General features: G+C 47.0%; 1 protein-coding gene across 1 annotated transcript; it reads left to right on the top strand.

Annotated features, from left to right (window-relative positions):
- Positions 1-1,107: 1,107 nt before the first annotated feature.
- Positions 1,108-19,113, top strand: tm9sf4 (transmembrane 9 superfamily protein member 4; the record flags this gene model as incomplete). The annotated part of the gene is made up of 18 exons (XM_083920451.1): positions 1,108-1,125; positions 4,755-4,865; positions 6,995-7,094; positions 7,261-7,417; positions 7,671-7,812; positions 7,945-8,068; positions 8,219-8,340; positions 9,770-9,881; positions 10,488-10,558; positions 10,760-10,892; positions 11,854-11,935; positions 12,055-12,130; positions 12,290-12,373; positions 15,823-15,998; positions 16,130-16,193; positions 16,579-16,698; positions 17,375-17,464; positions 18,310-19,113. 18 exons carry the CDS (start codon positions 1,108-1,110, stop codon positions 18,457-18,459), a joined length of 1,932 nt encoding a protein of 643 aa, XP_083776577.1. The 3' UTR covers positions 18,460-19,113.
- Between the last annotated feature and the right edge of the window lie 3,502 nt (positions 19,114-22,615).

Here is a 22,615-nt window from a genome sequence, read left to right as displayed (position 1 = left end):
GATCATCTGGTAAGGATGAACCCTGGGCGCCTCCCTAGGGAGGTGTTCCAGGCACGTCCAGCTGGGAGGAGGCCTCGGGGAAGACCCAGGACCAGGTGGAGAGATTAGATCTCCACACTGGCCTGGGAACGCCTCAGGATCCCCCAGTTAGAGCTGGTTAATGTGGCCCGGGAAAGGGAAGTTTGGGGTCCCCTGCTGGAGCTGCTGCCCCCGAGACCCGCCCCTGGATAAGAGGCTGAAGATGAGATGAGATAAGAACAAATTTTTCCCTTGGAGTGATTTTCCTGTTGCTGTAGAAGTAGTTCCTTATGTGTTTATTAGAACATTTATGACTTTTAATATTTATTCCATTAACAAAAAGGGACGGGTCTAAACCCCGCAGTTCTTGTCTCCCAGCATTTATTAATAATTAATATTCTTTATGGGCGACAGGAAACATTTCAGATCTAAGAAATTCCTCATAACTGAGAAGTTGAGCTTCATTATTATGTAAGTCTGTGTGAAAAATGATATTCCTGTCGACCCAGTGTTGTGGATATGAGGATTTATTCTTTCTGGTTATGGATTCATTGTGCCATATGTGGAGAAATATTATGAAGAAAGCATAATTTTGCTGCTTTAAGCGCCTGCGGATGAAATTTAGGCAACTTTTGCGATAATTTAGTTTCATTAAAACTACATTTTAACATGTGTCTCTCTGTCCATCTGTCCGTCTTTTCTCTTTTTCTCTCTCCTTCTCTTCCTCTCTCCGGTGCAGACAGATGTCCGTTCTCCACAGAGCTGGGTCTGTCTGACGTTCCTGTCTGTTATAGTGAAGGTTTGCGTCTCCACCGTACTCTACGGGGGAATTGTTGGGTCTCTGTAAATCATGAATAAGTCATAGAGTGTGGTCTTTACCTACTCTGTAAAGTGTCCTGAGATTACTTTGGTTATGATTTGGCACTGTAAATAAAATTGAATTGAATTGAATTGAATTGACTGTAATGTAATTGAATTGAATGTAATTGAATTGAATTGAATCCCCATGTGCTCATAAAACCCAGTGATCTGCAACATCATCAAAAAATGACAGCACTTCCGCAACGTCACTAATGACACGTATTCAAAATGGCGGCCGCGGCGATGGTAAGTGGAGAGGCGAACTCTTTTTCTTGAACCTACACGTCTCTAACGCTGCCTTTCCCCGTGAACTCAGACGCGTTGTTGTGATGGGGACAGAGTTTATTTCTAACTTTACCGAAAAACAACAGTTTCCCGTCAGAAACGCGCGGATTTACCGGAGTTCGCCGCTGTTTGGATGTTGGCGACGTTGCTAACTGCTTGTTGGAGTTAGCTAGCTCGTTGGCTAGCTTGACTGCCAGTGAGCCGGGGCTCAAACGCTGCTGTGTGTCGTTTCTCTCATGTATTAAAGTGTTTTTACAGAGTATGAACACCCACGTACTCGGCTGTTAGACTGTCATCTCATCCACAGACACTTAAAACCGAGTATTCGCTGTATTAGCTGTTAGCAGCGCAGCTAGCTAGCGTCGGTTTCAGGCTGTTGTCGGATAAATAGTGCTGAAAATGTCAGGATGACCGCAGCAGATCGGCTACAAAACACCGAAAAACACCAAGACTGGCTGTTATTTAACTGTGCTGGTACTGCGTGATAATAACACAACTATCGTGTGTGTCTAACTTCCTGTTACTTCCATGTCATCGGGACTCACAGCGCTTATAAGTGCATGTGCTCCCCGTGGATCCTCAGGCACTGTTTCCCAGTCATCATGGGTCTTTCTGACACTGACCGTATTAAGTGACTGTAATGTTTAGTTTAGATGGTTTATTTTGAATATGTGAAAAAGCTAAAGTGTCACACATTAATGGGCAGTCATAAAGAAAAGGGAAATACAGAGAAAACTAAATGTACAATAACAAAGTAAACTCAGTGGGGAGAAGTATAAACTTATTTTATTCCACCCCTTTTTAATAAATATTACTGATATATTTTGCCTTCTATCTATAAAGTAATAATAACAATAATAATAACTTCCATTTGTCATTCTTCAGTTATCCTTGTTCTGTATCTAACAAAGCATCATTCTGTTACAAAGATATTTATCTGAATAAAATATTATATTATTCATATTATTATGATATATGACATACACACACTACTGAAGATGACAAAGTACAATATAGATACCTATATAGACATTCATACACACGGACGCACACACACACATACATACATATGACATACACATACACACGGATGCACACACACACATACATACACACATACACACATATATATACACATATACACACATACTGAAGATGACACAGAGCACAATATAGCTACCTATATAAACATACATACACACACACACACACACACATACCTAAGATAACACGCTGACACGATGTCAAAATGGAAGCATGTATACTGTAAAGAATGACAGTGAATCATTAGCACCCCCCTCTCGACTTAGTCACATGATCCACATCTGATCCGGCCTTTGCAGTTTTCTCCTCACTACTATCTAATCTCAACTGTTTAAGCTCCGTAAGATACCCTCCCCCTCCAGTCCACAGGTCAAAGTGTCCTTTGAGTAAAATACTGAACCCCAAGTTTCCTCCTCTGGTTAGGCCTTGCGTGCTAACTTTCTGCCACTGGAATAAGCAGTATAGGGCGCACTCACACTGTCCGTCCGTCCCGTGCCCCGTGCTTTAGGGTACTTGTCCCCCCCTCCCTCTCCCCCTGCGGCCCAGGCCCGTTTGTACTCCCACTACCTGGGCCTCGGCGAATGCTTCTTGCTGCCTATACGTCATCACTTAGTAACACGTCACACACATTGATGATGTCATTGCGATGCGTCGCTTTGTATACAAAAGCTTGCTGTCTTTTGGCCACATAATGGAAAGCAGTGCAGAAAACATGGTAACGTTTTTTGGCTTTGTGGTTTTTCATCGACCAAATCTGCAGTAAACACTCCACCTCCGCATCACACCAACGTGAACCTTTCGCCGCCATTGTTTTAAATGTCTGCGCATGGTCCCTCCTTCTTTTTTCTATGTCCCAACAGGCGCACAGGAAATGACCTCAGAACCGCCGTAGGCCTCGTGCTCGTACATGTGCAAACGTCTCCCAAACGGCCCGTGGTCCGCAAGCGGGCTGTGCCTAGGCGCGGTACGGTTGCACTCACACTGGTCAAAGGAACCAGACTTTAGCCGTGAAACGTGTTTGGGCACGGTACGGATGGACAGTGTGAGTGCACCCTTAGAAGTAAAAATGTAAAGCAATTTGGATCCAAGTGCTTTAGAGATGCTGTCCAACCAAACTTTAGATTGGATTTCAGTGTGGACTCGCTCATACACTCCACGTCAACATTGTTGTTGTGAAGTTGTTCTCCTCAGTTCCTGCTCCATGCTCCAGTTTGGAAGGCTTGACACATCTTGTGACCATCTTGTCTACCTATGAAAATGATCCTTTGCGGCCTGTTTTTTAGTTCCCCTTCTGTTGAAGATGTAGTTCACTGATCTGATACTAAAAGGTGGAGCTAGAAACACTGCTGTCCTTCGGGTGGTGGAGGTTGCTCGTGTCTCTTTACACGGAAAAATGTTGTTGCACTAATTGTGTGTGTGTGTGTGTGTGTGTGTGTGTGTGTGTGTGTGTGTGTGTGTGTGTGTGTGTGTGTGTGTGTGTGTGTGTGTGTGTGTGTGTGTGTGTGTGTGTGTGTGTGTGTGTGTGTGTGTGTGTGTGTGTGTGTGTGTGTGTGTGTGTGTGTGTGTGTGTGTGTGTGTGTGTGTGTGTGTGTGTGTGTGTGTGTGTGTGTGTGTGTGTGTGTGTGTGTGTGTGTGTGTGTGTGTGTGTGTGTGTGTTCGTCCATCTTTTTAAAGCCATCATAGATCGTCAGCAAGCACTGTTTCAATGTTGAGGAGACTCTGAAGTTCGCGCCCTTTGTTTTTGAGAATTCAGAGAATTTAAGGATGCACAGGTGGATCCTCATCGAGCTAAAATACCCACAATCCTCTGCGTTCACGTGCTACGTGAGGTATTTAAAAATGGGGGAAGGGAAACAATAAGTTATTTTAAATTCAATTGCTTTTTGTAGATTTTATTGATTAATCAAAAAACAAACTGTTACGCTTAACCCTTTGAAAACGGAGAGGCCGCAGGTGGTTCCTGTTGACGGAAGAAGGAGGGACCATGCGCGGACATTTAACAACAACAATGGCGGTGAAAGGTTCACGTTGGTGTAATGCGGAGGTGGAGTGTTTACTGCAGATTTGGTCGATGAAAAGATTCAAAAACAGTCGACAAGACGCACAAAAACTCAGAGGTCTACGGAAAGATCTGGAAACAAAGCCACGCATCGCCATGACGTCAGCAATGTGTGTGACGTGTTACGGCGTGATGACCTATAGGCAGCAAGAAGCATTCTCCGAGGCCCAGGTAGTGTGAGTAAAAACGGGCCTGGAGGGGGGGACAAGGACCCTAAAGCACGGGGCACGGGACAGACGCACAGTGGGAGTGCTGCCTAACACGCTCACAAACGTTAGGCAGCGCTCAAGACTCATCTCTGTAGAACGCGACTCCTCCTGTCTGTTCAGGAGGAATGCGAGGACGGTTAAGCAGTGATAATGTCAGAGCCTATCGACACTACCGTCTTTCAGAATAATCATTACTATCCATTACATCTCGTAATACCTACACACACTACGTAGTGCCTGTGTCCGTGTGGTGAAATCTTTGGCGGTGTCTGTTGCAGGAGACGTGGTGGGCCTTGCTGCTGTTTTCCTTGTTGCCTGTTGTCCGGACATTCTACGTTCCCGGAGTCGCTCCCCGGGACTTCCATGAGGGTGACACAGTAGATCTTAAGGTAAGACTAAAAGTAATTAAATCAACATTTCCAGGATTAGCAGAGACATTGTGGTTTGTTACATCATGAAGGGTCTGCGTTGTGACCCAACTGTGACCTTTATTTGTGGAGCTTTTCCTGATCTTTCTGTATTCGTGTAAGTTTCCACCTCCCACAACAACAAAAAAAAGAATATTCAGTCGCTTTAACATCTGTAGTTTAGTTCATTTGATCCAGACTATGGAATAAAATGACGCATCGCTTCCTTTTGGTTCTGGTCTGTTTCACGTTCCTGCTGACTTATTACCAATGACCCGAGAGCTGAACACATACACAGACTAATGGGGAACTCATTCATCAGACAGCTTTGGGGACTTTCACCTTGCGTCCTCTGCAGTGGTACAGGGACCCATGTGGGGAAGTCAAATTCTTGAGACTGACGGCTCCATTTCACTCACTATTTTATTGAGGAACTCTCAAACTACGCATTACCACACAAACACACGCACACCACCTCTGTTTTAACCTCTATTTGCTTTAATTGCACATGAAAAACCTTGGTTTGCTGACATGGTGACATTCATAGAGTAATAACGATCGCTTGACAGTTTCCACGATCAGCTGAAGAATGTAATAGTAGTTTAGTTAGTTTAAATTCACCCTAACATTTAATATTAATCTATTTCACGTTGTCGAATGGTTTGTGAATATGCTCGCCTGACCAAATCCTCGCTGGCCGCACAGTCGCAGGTATTATTTTCATAAGGACGTGTGTCCATGTAAGGACACAGACGACACGTTAAGGGTTAGGGGGGCCATATGGCAAAAATATCATATCACCATTTTTTATCATCGCACTAAAAAAAAGATATAATAAAACATTTAGGCCAAAGGAGGCAGCTGAACAGACTTGTATCTGTTTTTGCACTTTTGCCAAATTGTGCCAAATACAATAGACATTTAACAAAAAGCTACCTGAAGCTACGAGCCTGTGAATGTTCTCATTATTCCAGGTCATTGTTACCCCCAAAGCTGGGACTGCTCCAACAGTTGGACCAGTCCCAGCCTGGTTAGATACGTACATGAACGGATGAAGCCTCTTGGATGAGAAGTGAAACGTCTTCCTAGTCCAGGGGTCTTCCTAGACCAGTCTAGGAAGACCCCTGGACCCCTGGTCTAGGAAGACGTCGGTTTGTTTTGGGTCACGCCGCAGTTTCTTGGGGTCCTGCGTTAACAGTCCCTTGTCCGGATGGTGGCGTTTTCGAAGGGCTCATAGGTTGGTGGTGCACGTTTGTGTGACACAGCTTGCAAATCGCGATGCTTTTGTCAAAGTCGTCACTTTCCTTCTTCCTCTTAAACCCAAAGAGAGAAGGTGCGTGGCATACATGACACATGGAGGGGGAAACGCACCAGACAGGTTTTTCAGGGAGGACTAGTTCTAAAACATGGATGTCAGCAAAGCTCGAAGCTTGTTTCAGTGAGCCCTGCGGTGGAAGTCCAACAGGCACCGTGCAAGAAACTGAGCGTTGAGTCAAAGCAACGCCTGCTGATCCCTGCCACCTCTGTGCCAGAGGAGCACCTGTCCTCCACAGCAAGACTGATCATTAACAGAATACGTTTTTTTAAGGACACAGTGTTTGAAGTTGTCCTTAAAGGGTAATTGGGACTGTTTTGATTGAGAATACGCATTAGGTGTTGGATAGGCTGTAGTGTTGTGCATCAGGGTTTGCGGTTAGAATCCCGGCTGGGGCCCTTCTGTGTGTAGTTTGCATGTTGTCCCCGTGTCTGCGTGGGTTTTCTCCGGGTTCTCCGGTTTCCTCCCACAGTCCAAAGACGTGCAGGTGTTCGGTTCATTGATGACTCTAAATCACCCGTAGGTGTGAATGGTTGTCTGTCTCTGTTCGTCTCTATGTGCCCTGTGATAGACTGGCGTCCTGTCCAGGGTGGACCCCGCCTCACGCCCAATGGCACCAGCCTCCCTGCGACCCCGACAGGGACAAGCGGTTGAAGATGAATGATGAATGATGAGTTCTTGATTGGCCCTGGAGGAATTGATGTGATCCCTCGAGCTTGGAATCACCTACTCATGCCCATCCCTGATCTGTGCATCTTTGTGATCCAGTCAGTCATTCAGACCGTTTGTTTTTCAGGCAGTAAAGCTGACCAGCTCCCGCACACAGCTCCCTTATGAATACTACTCTTTGCCTTTCTGTAAGCCAGACTCCGTTTTCTACAAGGGAGAGAACCTGGGTAAGTGCACTGCTGCTGACATGTGCGCCGTGTTGTCTGACTTTCACTTAATTTGACTTCTTCCTATTCTGTTAAAGCCACGTTATCTTACATTTTGCTACTGGGGAAAAAAGAACTCCTGCGTTCTTTATACATGTTGTTATTTTTTATTATTCATTTTCTGCAGGTGAGGTATTACGCGGGGACCGTATTGTGAACACCCTCTACAATGTGGAGATGAACAAGGACAGGAAATGTGAGATGGTATGCAACAAGAAGAAACTCAACATAGAGGAGAGCAAGCTAGTTGCCGAGCGAATCCAGGAGGAGTATTATGTTCACCTGTGAGCATCCTTTCATCATTTCTGTTACGAGGGGAATCCCCCTGACTGCTTATACACCATTACTTTCTTTTTATTGAGCACAATTGTTTTGTTCTGTGACTCTTCTTCTACTACTTTGTAGTGCAATGCAGTTTGACGATAATGTTTCTTACCTGTTCTCAATCCATATATATCTGAGATAAACAGGTTTTCCTGCATTTAGAAAATTTAATATGCAACCAATTAAAGTTGAACACCCCCCTGTGCCTTCCAGTATTGCAGATAACCTCCCAGTTGCCACCAGATTAGAGTTCTACCCCAACAGAGAGGCAGCAGGGGAGGAGGAGAAGAAGGATGTGGTGAAAGATATCCAGTTTGAACATGGCTACAGACTGGGCTTCGCCGACAACAACAAGGTAGATATCATATAGTATCTCCCTGTCCTGTTGCATTATATGTGTGTGTGTATATGTATGAGGATAGCAGAATGAAAGTCAGCTTGGATATTTGAAGGATACCAATTTTGCCCCTTCTCTTCTCCTCCACAGTTTTACCTGCACAACCACCTGTCCTTCATCCTGTACTTCCACAGGGAGAAGCTGGAGCAAGGGGACGTTCACAACTACAGGGTGGTGCGATTTGAGGTCGTACCTCAAAGTGTAAAAGTAGAAGGTAGGCGACGACACCGCTTGAGATTGTGTAATGTTTCCGAACAAGGGTGACGAAACACTATTTGTGTAAAAGGAAGTGTTTCCTTCGTAAAGTAAAGAAAATAGGTGTGTCTCTCGCTTCTCGTAAAACGTCCTCTCGCTTCCTTCTCAGATCTGAAGGCGGTGGAAAATGAGAAGACTTGCACCTTGCCTGAGGCCAGTGGCTCCGCCCCACAGGAGATCGACCCGGCAAAGGAGAACGAGGTCCTCTTCACCTACTCCGTCCACTGGGAGGTCAGTGACTGCTGCGTCTCTCCTGGAACAGTCTGTAACCTTTAAAACATTCGTACACCAGCCTGTATCGCTGTATTTAACTAAGGATTAGTTCTGAAAGTAAAAGCTTCTTCTTGTCAGACAAGTTGTATGGTAAGGGCGTCCTCTTACCTTTTCTTAGGGCCCACTCACACTGTCCATCCGTACCGCGCCCAGACAGGTTTTACGGGTAAAGCCTAGTTCGTTTGACCAGTGTGAGTGCAACCACACCACGCCTAGCCACGGCCCGTTTGGGAGAGGTGGGCTTTAGTAAAGCACTTTCGCATGTGTACGAGCACGAGGCCTACGGCGGATCTGACGTCATTTCCTGTGCGCCTGTTGGGACATAGAAAAAAGAAGGAGGGACCATGCGTGGATATTTAAAACAATGGCGGCGAAAGGTTCACGTTGGTGTGATGCGGAGGTGGAGTGTTTACTGCAGATTTGGTCGATAAAAAGATTCAAAAACAGTCGACAAGACGCACAAAAACTCCGAGGTCTACGGAAAGATCTGGAAACAAAGCCACGCATCGCCATGACGTCATCAATGCGTGTGACGTGTTATGGCGTGATGACGTATGGACAGGCAAGAAGCATTCGCCGAGGCCCAGGTAGTGTGAGTACAAACGGGCCTGGGGGGGGGGGGGGGGGGACAAGGACCCTAAAGCACGGGGCACGGGACGGACGCACAGTGGGAGTGCGCCCTTAGCTAACAGTTTCGGCTGTACTCCAGCCTTCCTCAGAGCTGCTGTTTTCTTCCGGGTATGACCTGTTTTATGAAAACATCTGACCAGGGTGGGATGTGTCCGTTCCTCGCCCTGGTGCCGCCGGCAGAGAATGGCGTCCCAGGTGTGTGGGAGCAAGTACGCCCCCTCGTCCCTGTTCATGATGTTACCCTCACGCCTCCTTATTCCTATGCGCACAACCGGGTCGGGGAACTTTTATTTTGAAGTTTCTCGGCCCGGTCAGCTGTTATCATAAAACACATCATACCCGGGAGAAAACAGCAGCTCTGAGGAAAGCTGGCGTACAAACTGTCAGCTAACGAAAGGTAAGAGGACGTCCTTACTATACAACGAACTTGTCTGACAAGAAGACACTTTAACTTGCAAAATGGATGAAGAAGAAATTAGGAATACAATCGATCTACTATAAGGATTAGTTTGAAATCGAGTAATTGATCCGCACGCTCCTGTCAGGGCCGGCTTAAAACCCTGTTTGCTCGAGGGCAAAGTCAAAACTATAGAAAGTGTGTGACTGTTCAAAAACCTGCAGATCGAAGTTGGAAATGTCAAAGGTCGGCTAATAAAGTTCAGGTCTTTTTTCCAGCTGTTTAATTTTCTTGGATGAGGGTTTGAATAAAGCCAGATGAATGTAGCGAAGGGCTGAGCCTCTTCTCTCCTCTGTGCAGGAGAGCGAGATCAAGTGGGCGTCTCGATGGGACACGTACCTGACCATGAGCGACGTCCAAATTCACTGGTTCTCCATCGTCAACTCCGTGGTGGTCGTCTTCTTCCTGTCCGGTACGACCAGTTTTTGACGCATCCTGCTCAGCTCAACTGTCACCTGTTAAATGTTTACATCAACGCGGTAAAGCGCCGTATGTCGTTAGGCTCGTGGCAGAAATCACGTGAGGAAATGTGAGTCTTATGTCTAAAAGTGCATTTGGTCCAATGTTATGCGTTCACCAACTGTAACACAACATTGTGCTGAGTTTATTTGGACTCTGGAAACATGCAAAGCGTGTAAATGTGCAGATGCACGCGTTATAGAAGAAGCATTACTTTGTCCCGCAACAGGGAAATTTAATTTACACACACACACACACACACACACACACACACACACACACACACACACACACACACACACACACACACACACACAGCGCCCCGAGCTGTTGGGGGTTCATTGCCTTGCTCAGTCGCACCTCAGTAGTGCCAAGGAGATGAACTGGCACCTCTCCAGCCACCAGTCCACGCTCCATACATGGTCCACACAGGGACTTGAACCAGCGACTCTACGGTTCCCAGCCAAGTCACCTATGGACTGAGCTAATATGTTTCACATCAAAACAGGCAGTGTTGAGATGTCTGACGTCCTCCTCGTTTCCTGCCGTTTCTCTTTAGGTATTCTGAGTATGATCATCATCAGGACCTTGAGGAAGGACATCGCGAACTACAACAGAGAGGACGACATAGTAAGAAAATAAACACCTGACGAAAGACACATTGCATGGTTTTAGAGAACCTTTGAGGAAAGACGGCATGTTTTTGATACATTGCATAAATCAGATGATTGAAAACGCATTTCAGTGTTAGTGAAATCAACTCTGGGCTCTTGATGTTAATCAGACGGCACATTCCCGGCACTTGACTGCATTTTTCACCCCTCTAACCAGGAGGACACCATGGAGGAGTCGGGCTGGAAGAACGTCCACGGGGATGTCTTCAGGCCGCCTCAGTATCCCATGATCCTCAGCTCTCTGCTGGGCTCGGGGATCCAGCTCTTTTGCATGATCCTCATCGTCATCTGTGAGTTTCATTTTCTCTATAAGCAAGTCCCTGTAGATCGTGACAGTGTGCGGTTTATTTGTCATATGCACGACAATTACAGCAGCAGTTGTTGGCAATTCGATTTCTTGAGTCTCCTTCAACAATGCAACATATAAAAAGATAACAGAAACACAAGTAAAGAGAGCTGAGACCTAAGTAAACCCCAAAGTAGTGCAAAGACAGGTTACAGTGCAGGTTGAACTCAAAGTGAAGAGAAAGGTGTAACATGAGTATAAAGTAAGATACGGAATAAATTAAATGTAAACGAAATAGAATACTGGGCATTAAATCATTAGAATAAAAAATACAAATATAATAATATTCAAGCTAAGTGTGAATATACTGTACAACTAGGGGGTGGCTCAATATAGCGTACCGCAGACTCTGCAGCACCATTATTATTACTATAAATAACATCCATAAGGTTTTCAGACAAAACTTGCTATAGATGAATACTTATATTAAACACCCACACAGGTGTTTTCAGTTACCTGGTTGATTAAACCTCTTCTCAGGACTGTGTGGGTGTGTGTGTCTACTGTGATTGAGTGACATCTCCCCGAGTTTCCTGTTTGCTTTGTTTCACCTGTTAAGGCGGGACAAAGTGCACCTTTATCATTCATAGTGGTAGACATTTATGACCTCATAAATCCCCATCAAAGCCCCGCCCACCTTCAACCCAAGCAGAGGTCTAATCAGCCAGAATCACCATTTCCTCTCCGTGGCGTGGGCAGATTCTAGGGTCTGGACCCGAATTACTTCCTGTCTTGTCGTTATAGTGAGGTTACCAGGCAACCAGAAGAGACTCCAGGAATTCACTGGGCCACCGAGAAAGAGTCCCAGCAGTGTTTACTCACATGAATGGGTTTTTTAAAGATCTATGAAATGTTCTCACCACCAAGTGTTCTTGTGTGTGTGTGTGTGTGTGTGTGTGTCATAGTTGTTGCCATGCTGGGCATGCTGTCGCCATCCAGTAGAGGAGCCTTGATGACCACTGCCTGCTTCCTCTTCATGTTCATGGGGTAAGAGCCGTCTCCCCCTCTCCTCTAACCCTTAAATGTCAGGAGTTTGTATTTACAGTATATATAAAGTGCATTTCTTTCAATTACACTGCTTTTTCCTTTGGCTGTGTCTCCTCCAGTGTATTTGGGGGCTACTTTGCTGGCAGACTCTACCGTACACTGAAGGGCCATCGGTGGAGGAAAGGAGCGTTTTGTGTAAGTCGATGACGTAAATAATCAGTATTAGTATTTATTATTTTCCAATGTTTGATGTAGAGTTCTACAGGCAAGGCTGCAACTGAAGGAGTGTTCCTGTAAACTGGCGTTGCTGTGCACAGAAAGGCTTAAGTCGGGTTTGTTGTGTCTCCCCTGCAGACTGCAACGTTGTACCCTGCTGTGGTGTTTGGGATCTGCTTCATCCTCAACTGCTTCATCTGGGGGGAGCACTCCTCCGGGGCAGTGAGTAGCATGACTCCAGTACACATCCTTTACACAATACAATAGGAAACAAGCTAGCTACAGAAGGCTAATCATGTCATTGTGATGTACAGTACACTGGAGATCAGAGTTAGAGAACAAATGATTAAAACCATTATTCTGATATATTGTTATTTAATGTTCAGTATGTATGAGTATGATAGAATACAAGCTGTGGCTTAACCACTGCTGTACTAGCGTGTTTGTGTTTTTTAAATAACCAAGGCACTTCAACTTAACCCTCCTGTTGTCCTCATTTTCTGTACACACCCTGTGTCCTCCGGGTCAAAATGACCCGTCTTCACTAAACCCTGAATATAAGCAGCTTGATTGAATTTAAACACCAAATTTCATCTTGCTTGAAGAAACGACTTCATCCCAATGACTCAGTTTCTTTCTTTTCTTTCTCCAGTGAACAATTGAAGACAATGTACAATACAAGACATGAAAAATAACATAACCCATTCAACTGATTGGCACATGTAGGGCAGTATGCAAGTGTGCAGCCTTTGCAGATATATGTCTTACACCTGCAGCACATAGTCTGTGTTTTACAGTCCTTCTCTTGAGGGCAGAACTCACATCTCTTCCTCTTACTCGCCCTAGCTGGGGAAGTGGCTGTGGTAGCTGGATCCTCAGGTTGATCAGGAGCTCCTGCACTCTGAATAGCTTTGACTACTGCTGCTGAGGCTTCTGTGCGGGGGGACATGCTTCCTTCTTTCAATGAGTGGAATTAAAAGTGCCTTTCCCAGCTGCTCCAGGAACACCCTTGTGTTCACTCTTGTTCTGCTTACGAGACATCCAGGTCGGGTGGATCTCTCTCCGAATCACAAAGGCATTGTAGGAGGAAACATCACTGATAAGGGTGGAAGATGACCAGGGGCCAACGGGCAGTCGTCCTTCTGCAGCTGTATGTTCCAATCACCTTATCTAGGTTGTCCACACCTCCCTTGTTGCGGTTGTAGTCTAGGATGATGACTGGCTTCCTGTCCTCGCGATCGCTAACGTCACCGTCTGTGTGCAGTGTGCTCAGAAGAACTACAGTCTTGTTTTTCTTTGGGAGGTGAGAAACTAGAGTGGTGGTGGGCGTGAAGGCAAACGTTTGATGAGAAAACCTCTCTCTCCTTTGACGCAAGCGGTGCAGGAGGGAGCTCAGGCTTGTTCTTTCGAACTGTACCAACCATGGTGATCTTCCTCTTCAGGAGCTGCTGTCCGAGTTCATAAGATGTGAAGAAATTGTCACATGTCAGATTGTGACCCCTCAGTCCCTCTGTCACATCAAGCACAACTCGCATCCCCTGGTTCTTCTCTGGGCGTCCACTGGTCGGCTTCCCGGTATAGACTTGCATTTTCCAAGCATTACTTGATTTGGGATCGCAAGCCACCCATGACTTGATCCCATATTTTGCTGGCTTGCTTTTTTTCTATTGCTGTTGTGATAAACAGGTAGAGTGTAGAGACAATGTCATGGGCGTGAGAAATGGCATACCTTGTGGGTCCTGGGGTCATCTTTATGACGTTTTGTTCTGCGTGCCTGCCGTGTTGGTCACATGCTGCTGAGGAACATGTTATCTTGCCAAGTCTCTCTTCCAGCTTCAGTGTTTTCTTCTTCTTCTGAAGATGATTCATCATGCTCTGGGTCCTCCCCATCTTCTTCTTCTGATACATCCTCCACTTCCTCTTCTGAATCAGAGTTGTCTCGCTCTTGAGCCTCTTCAGCGTTATAACGCACACTCACGGCTTCAGCACAGACAGAGTTCGGGGCCCTGTCGTCTGCAGCACCTTTATAATCTCTGCAGTCTGCGATAACACCTGTGTGTTGTTTACGTCTGCTACTGTCTCGTTCACGTCTGCTACTCATTGATCTGAGACTGATCAAAGGCACAGCCGTCCGTGAGAAGACCCCATGATCTGTCTTGTTACGTCTGCTACTGTCTCGTTCACGTCTGCTACTCATTGATCTGAGACTGATCAAAGGCACAGCAGTCCGAGAGAAGACCCCATGATCTGTCTTGTTACGTCTGCGACTGATTAAAACAACTCAAACATTGTAACATTCTGTGGTTTGTAAATAACTCTGTGACCTTGATTTCAACTCTTTTTGCCTCACGGGTCATTTTGACCCCAGGACGACCTTTGTACCTTTTTTTGTACAGCTTACAACAGGAGGGTTAAACCTTTATTTTGTGAAGATTTCAACATTGTTTTCTTAGGACGCTATAGGTTTCCTTAGGGCTGTAGTGGGTTTCTTTGTTGCCAAAGATTTTCCAGAGATCCTCTATCGAACTTTATTTGTCATTAATTTACAAAACAGTGCGACCTGGCTGCTCAGATTGCGGTCGCATTAAAAAAAAATTGTTACCTATCCGATTCAGTAGCACATTTAAAAGTGGCCTAATTCTGATTCAAAAATGTCAGATATGAATTAGATTTAGGTCACTTTAAGGGGCGCACTCCCACTGTCCATCCGTACCGTGCCCAAGCCCGTCTCACAGCTAAAGTCTGGTTCCTTTGACCAGTGTGAGTGCAACCATACTTCGTCTAGGAGCGGCACGCTTGCCGTCCACGTCCCGTTTTGGAGAGGTGGGCTTTAGTAAAGCACGTTTGCACATGTACGAGCACGAGCGTGCGCACATGTACGAGCACGAGGCCTACGGCGGTTCTGAGGTCATTTCCTGTGCGCCTGTTGGGACATAGAAAAAAGAAGGAGGGACCATGCGCGGACATTTAAAACAATGGCGGTGAAAGGTTCACGTTGGTGTGATGCGGAGGTGGAGTGTTTACTGCAGATTTGGTCAATGAAAAGATTTAAAAACAGTCGACAAGACGCACAAAAACTCCGAGGTCTACGGAAAGATTTGGAAACAAAGCCACGCATCGCCATGACGTCATCAATGCGTGTGACGTGTTATGGCGTGATGACGTATAGGCAGCAAGAAGCATTCACCGAGGCCCAGGTAGTGCGAGTACAAACGGGCCTGGAGGGGGGGGACAAGGACCCTAAAGCACGGGGCACGGGACGGAGGCACAGTGGGAGGGCGCCCTCAGACTGAGGGAGTGACAGTCAGGGTAGCCAATGAACAACCATCCCACTCTGGATGCTCTTTACTGTGGGTGAAATGAACAGTTTTTGGGGTTTTTTTGCATCAATTTCAGAGTATTTTTTCTTATTTGTATGAATAACTGGTAAAATGTAGATGGGCCAGTGTGGGTACATTACAGTTCAAGAGCAAGTGTCAGTAAATCCTGGTAGACAAGAAAAATTGAGCAGAAGCGTAAAAAAACCAAGTACGCCACAACTCAAAGCACCTTCTGAACTATTCTATTTTTTAAGAGCATGTAGGCCGGCACTTTAAGTCATAATTTTATTAGTGCGATCACATGGATTGTTGAATATCTTCTCTAAATATCTCTCTTCTCTCACTCTCAAGGTTCCCTTCACCACAATGCTGGCCCTGCTGTGTATGTGGTTCGGCATCTCCATGCCCTTGGTCTACCTGGGCTACTACTTCGGCTTCCGTAAACAGCCCTACGATAACCCGGTGCGCACAAACCAGATCCCTCGGCAGGTCCCAGAGCAGCGCTGGTACATGAACAAGTTCGTAGGGTGAGTGTTAAACCGATCTACCAATCTGTTTGTCACGTGACCTTTCACTGGGGCGGCTGATGCACTGTAGTGTCTGGTTTTGTTGAGGCGTGATTTCTAACCATCAACATGTTTTATTTTCTTCCCACCAGAATCCTGATGGCCGGGATCCTGCCGTTCGGTGCCATGTTCATCGAGCTCTTCTTCATTTTCAGTGTGCGTACAAGTGTTCTGCCGTAAACGTATCGTGATCAGTTCAAAGCCAGATGACCTTGTCTTTTGATGCTGTGCTGTGTGTGTGTGCGTGCCTGTGTGCGTGCCTGTGTGCGTGCCTGTGTGTGCGTGCCTGTGTGCGTGCCTGTGTGCGTGCCTGTGTGCGTGTGTGTCTGTGTGCGTGCCTGTGTGCGTACCTGTGCCTGCCTGTGTGCGTGTGTGTCTGTGTGCGTGCCTGTGTGCGTGTGTGTGTGCGCCTGTGTGCGTGCCCGTTTGTGTGCCTGTGTGCGTGCGTGTGTTCCTCTCTGTCTGTATACAGATAGAAACGTCCTGTCCCAGTGGAAAAACACTAATGTGTGTGTGTGTGTGTGTGTGTCGCCACCTACAGGCTATCTGGGAGAATCAGTTCTATTACCTCTTTGGCTTCCTGTTTTTGGTCTTCATCATCTTGGTGGTCTCCTGCTCTCAGATCAGCATCGTAATGGTTTATTTCCAGCTCTGTGCAGAGGTGAGTTAATTTAAGCCAGGTGTGAATATCCTGTACAATACAGAGAACTGCAGACCTGAGATTTTAGAGGGCTTAGGGGCTGTGCAGGAGTTTTCTGAGCCTCACACACTTTGCCTCGTCTTCATCATCTGTTCACACACTCGCACACTGTGCCTCGTCTTCCTCCTCTGTTCACACACTCACACACTGTTCCTCGTCTTCCTCATCTCTTCACACACTCACACACTGTGCCTCGTCTACATCATCTACTCACACACTCATACACTGTGCCTCATCTTCATCCTCTGTTCACATACTCATACACTGTGCCTCATCTTCCTCCTCTGTTCACACACTCACACACTGTTCCTCGTCTTCCTCATCTCTTCACACACTCACACACTGTGCCTCGTCTACATCATCTACTCACACACTCACACACTGTGCCTCGTCTACATCATCTACTCACACACTCATACACTGTGCCTCATCTTCATCCTCTGTTCACACACTCATACACTGTGCCTCATCTTCATCCTCTGTTCACATACTCACACACTGTGCCTCATCTTCATCCTCTGTTCACACACTGTGCCTCTTCTTCCTCATCTCTTCACACACTCACACACTGTTCCTCGTCTTCATCATCTACTCACACACTCACACACTGTGTGTTCTCTGTCCCCCTCACTATCAGGACTACAGGTGGTGGTGGAGAACGTTCCTGGTTTCAGGAGGCTCTGCGTTCTACGTCCTCATTTACGCCGTCTTCTACTTCATCAACAAGGTAAAAGCCCCAAGGCGGTTTTACACATTTCATGTAAATTCCCAACTACTGTAGAACACAGGCAGAGCCTTAGGGCGCACTCGCACTGTCCATCCGCACGTGCCCCAAGCCCGTTTCACGGCTAAAGTCTAGTTCCTTTGACCAGTGTGAGTGCAACCGTTGGTGGCCACGGCCCGTTTGGGAGAGGTGGGCTTTTGTAAAGCACGTTTGCACATGCACGAGCACGAGCACGAGGCCTACAGCGGTTCTGAGGTCATTTCCTGTGCGCCTGTTGGGACGTAGAAAAAAGAAGGAGGGACCATGTGTGGACATTTCAAACAATGGCGGTGAAAGGTTCACGTTGGTGTGATGCGGAGGTGGAGTGTTTACTGCAGATTTGGTCGATGAAAAGATTCAAAAACAGTCGACAAGACGCACAAAAACTCTGAGGTCTACGGAAAGATCTGGAAACAAAGCCACGCATCGCCATGACGTCATCAATGCGTGTGACGTGTTACGGCGTGATGACGTATAGGCAGCAAGAAGCATTCTCCGAGGCCCAGGTAGTGTGAGTACAAACGGGCCTGGAGGGGGGGGCAAGGACCCTAAAGCACGGGGCACGGGACGGAGGGACAGTGGGCGTTCGCCCTTAAACACAGACTAAAGCACCAGGCACAAACTAGGGCAAAGTAAAGTACATTCATCCAGATTATGGCAACTTGGCGATCTTTGAATAGCCGTTGTTTCAAAGACGTGATGTCCTCAGTTCTGTGGGTGTCGTATTCAAAGTCTGTGCTGCTCGTTAAGAAAAGCACGACCGCTCTAAACGACCTTTTTTCCCCACCTCTTCTCTCTCTTCTCCCCAGCTGGACATCGTGGAGTTCATCCCCTCGCTCCTCTACTTCGGCTACACGGCCCTGATGGTGCTGTCCTTCTGGCTGCTGACGGGCACGATCGGCTTCTACGCGGCCTACATGTTCATCCGGAAGATCTACGCCGCGGTCAAGATCGACTGAGCCCCTCGCTGTTGTTCTCCTTCTTTTTTTCGGTTGCATTTTTTTTTTCTCGTCCCATTCTGTTTTTTTTTTTTAATGTATATATTTTTTATTCTTCATGTCCAGCGAGCACTGACTTGTGTGTCGAGGAGAACGAGAGAGAGAGGGGGTCGCTTTTTACGGCGCGACAGCCCCGCAGCCCCGCCCACCGGCCTCACGGGGGGGGAGAGCAGCGTGGTGGCGGAGCTAAACCGGCCGTCTCTCGAGTTCTCCCTCTCGCTCCTCCCCCTCCCCCTCCCTCCCCCCCTCCTCCTCCCCTCTCCAAGACAGAGACTCAGAGGGAGCTGTCCTCTGACGGGACGGCGAGCGTCTCCTGCTGTTTCACCTTGCACACAACGCAGTGGGGCCAACGCGGTTTTCTGCACATTTCCGTTTTGTCTTTTCATTTGTCCGGGTTTTTACTTTTTACCATCACAGAATCGATCTCCGACTTTCTTTCGATCATCTTCTGCGAAGCTATTTCGCGTGATTTTTTTTGTTTTTTCCTCACGTCACTCTTTTCCCGCCGTCTCTGTTTTCACGACGTCACTTTGGTTTCATTCCAGAGGCCGCGGCGATGACGGGAGGATCGGGGGGGGGTCTAACTGTGGTTACGGTGTTGACTTTGTCTGTGTTGAACCGGTGTGGATGGAAATTATGCTGGGAGGTTTTACATTGTAACACAAGAACGGTTAAATTAAATGTTCTATTATTTTTACTGCAGTTTCCATGTCCTGGTGTGACCGTGTCAACCGCGATGGTAATCGAGACACTCCAGTAGGAGTCCCGTAGAAAGTCAATATATCGCTCCAGTTGCTCAAGATGACGCGGAACGGCAGTGAACGGGACTGGGAACCAGACGCCCTAAAGCGGCGCGCTGTTGGGTGGAGCCACCGGAGTTGGAGCAAAGTAAACCTTTTGTATTTGAAAGTCTACAACCCAGAAGAAAGGACCAGAATCAGAAACACTTTAACCATCCCGGGGGGAAGCTGTTTAAACACACCTGTAAACGTCTCCGCCCCTACACCACGGCGTCTTCGCAGAACTAGACGCCTACTGAACTATGCAGTAATGGAAAGAGTTTAAGGTTCTCACAAAGGACCATTGTTGTTGAAAAGTGACGCCTCGGCTCCTCACGCGTACGATACATTTTTGTGTTTAATGTGAAACAACTTTGAGAGCCAGCGAGATTACCTCTGTGCGTTTCTCCCCGCGGCGGTCGAGTGTTTGACCGCACTCGGGTCTTTATGGGTTGCGGAGCGTCGAGACGTAATCCAGCCTTCTTAAACAGATCTGTAGTAATAATGTACCCTTGCTTTTTTCCCCTTCTCTTCAAATGATACTTTTGTGGTGACACAAGTGTTATGTTTGTCTGCTCCGTCAGATATTTCAGCTCCGAACTTTCAAATGACGTTTAGAGCCTGATTAAAAGTGTGGTATGACGAGCAAATGGATGCTTCCCGTATGCAACCAACGCATTTTACTGTTGCTAAAGGACACAATGTGCATCACACCGCATCACAATCATGACATCAAAGGAGTAGTTTGGCATTTTGTGAAATGCGCTGATTGGTAGGGACATGCAAACGAGACTTCGTGGAGCCTCATGGACCGTTAGTGTTTTTTGAACCCACTGGAGCAGGGGTCTCAAACTGATCCAGTAAAGGGGCCGAGAACACACCTGATCCAACAAATCCACCTGTGTGGAGGTGATTCAGTTGGTTGAGTAAGTCGAGTCAGGTGTGTTCTTGCTTGGTTGCAGCCACAGCGACCCTTTACTGGATCACTTTGAGACCCCTGCACTAGACAGAGATCTTTGTTTAAAGAAAAGGCTCAACGTACGGTAGGGATCGAACGATATGTATATGTTTAGGCTCCTAGCCTTAGCCGCTGACCGATACGGGCGGCCGATTTTCTTGAGCCGATATTTGGAGCCGATTCTACTTTTTCTCCCTCAATTTACGTCACAAAAACGACACGATGATTAAAAAAAGGAACATTTATTGAACTTAAAAAAGCGTCTCCAGCAACACAGAGGGAGGGCGCGTTGTCCGTAAATAATGGCAGGAAAAATCGGCAAACACAGCCGCTAGCATAGCCTGATGCCGGTACTCATAAAAACGCAAATATGGGCCGATAATATCGTCTGGCTGATGTATCGATCTATCGCTAATGAGTAGTGATTGTGTGTTTCCAACCCTCTGTTGAACAGAGAGAGCCGTGTAGTGAACACAGCTTAATGAAGCCTCATCTCTAATATCGGCCTTCGTGACACATTTCCGAACATTAGGTTTAGTGTGAAGCTAAAACAGAGACTGGGAACATGGACACAGTCGCGACACAATCCAGCCAAGTTAGCTGTTCTCAGATGTCTCTTGTCTTGATGCTAAGCTAACTGGCTGCTGGAGATAGCTTCATATTCAGTGTAGCTCCAACTGCAAGCAAGAGAAGCCTATTCCCCAAAATGACAGAAGTATTTTTTTTTTTAAAGATACTTAAGGCCGAACGGAGTGGTTGTCGGTCTGTGCTGCCCTGAGTTCTCACTTTTTTCCACACTTATGTATCAAAACATACGCTTCTAACAGAAAGGCTTTCACCCAGGAGACTGCTGCCTGTTTCCTGTGTTAGACAAAAGTCACATTGACGTTAAGTTGGTGGCGTCCAAATGAAGCTTCGTGAAGCATTAGTTGTATTTGTTGAGCCCACTAGAGGCCGCGCTTGGTTTAAACTTGAACCAGGCTCAATGAAAGGTAATGGTAGTGTGTTTTCTACCCTTTGAAAAGAGAGCTCCATCTAGTGGACACAAAGAGAACGCTTCACAAAGCTGCATTTGGCCGTCACTGCGTAACATCACTGCGTAACATCACTGCGTAACATCACTGCGTAACATCACTGCGTAGAAGTCTTACATTTAAAGACTCGAATTCCAACAAACGGAGAAGACACATTTTCATCAAGTATCACAAGCTCCCAAACAAATACATTTTTCACTCACTCCCTCATCTTCAGCCTCTTATCCGGGTGCAGCAGCTCCAGCAGGGGACCCCAAACTTCCCTTTCCCGGGCCACATTAACCAGCTCTAACTGGGGGATCCTGAGGCGTTCCCAGGCCAGTGTGGAGATCTAACCTCTCCACCTGGTCCTGGGTCTTCCCCGAGGCCTCCTCCCAGCTGGACGTGCCTGGAACACCTCCCTAGGGAGGCGCCCAGGGTTCATCCTTACCAGATGATCCTGAACCACCTCAACTGGCTCCTTTCAACACAAAGGAGCAGCGGCTCTACTCCGAGTTCCTCACGGATGCTGAACTTCTCCCCCTCTCTCTAAGGGAGACTCCAGCCCCCCTCTTGAGGAAACACATCTCGGCCGCTTGTACCCGTGACCTCTTAATGGGTCATTATTTATTGCGTCTATCACGGTCTTTGTGGACACCATTTCAGTCAGGTGTCTCAAACTGATCCAGTAAAGGGGGCGCTGTGGCTGCTGGTTTTCATCCCAACCGAGCAAGAACACACCTGACTCGACTTATTCAACCAACTGAATCGCCCTCACACAGTTGGATTTGTTGGATCTGATGTGTTCTTGCTCGGTTCTCTTCACTTGATCCGCTTGAGACGCCTGATTCAAGTGGTGTCAGTGAGGAACTGAAGTGGTACCGATCCAGCCTGATCCTCCAGATGACTCCTCGTCTTGTGTCCTCTCCTCCCTTCACTATAACCGACCCAACACAACCAAGAGGGCGAGCCGAGGCAGAGTAAAGTCCCCCTCGCCACTTGCTCCAGTACGTGACCGCTCCGTAAAGTCCCAGGGGTTCTCTCGAATGCGTGTGCTCACGTGTCGACCATTCCTCTCTTCTTTCCACTCCATCGGACACTCGGACACCACCTCCCGTTCACCGTCCCACCCTCTGTGTCACGCGGAAGAGTTACCGAGCTGCGGTCTCATGTAAAGGCAGACGGACGACGCTCCCCTCTCCCGCTGATGAAGTGCACATGCCGGGGGAGATTTTTTTACACATAGACTTTTAAAAAGGCCCGAGTCATGCGTGCGTGCGTGCGTATGATCGAGGGGTTTACAATGTACATAAAAAGAAACAACAGCTTTGTATTTGTTGCGTTTCGCTGTTTGTGGCGCTCTCTGT

This window comes from Echiichthys vipera, assembly GCF_963691815.1.
Source record: "Echiichthys vipera genome assembly, chromosome: 9".
Classification (NCBI taxonomy): domain Eukaryota; kingdom Metazoa; phylum Chordata; class Actinopteri; order Perciformes; family Trachinidae; genus Echiichthys; species Echiichthys vipera.
The sequence above is the reverse complement of the archived record's forward strand: the minus strand, read 5'-3'. Positions and strand labels throughout refer to the sequence as shown.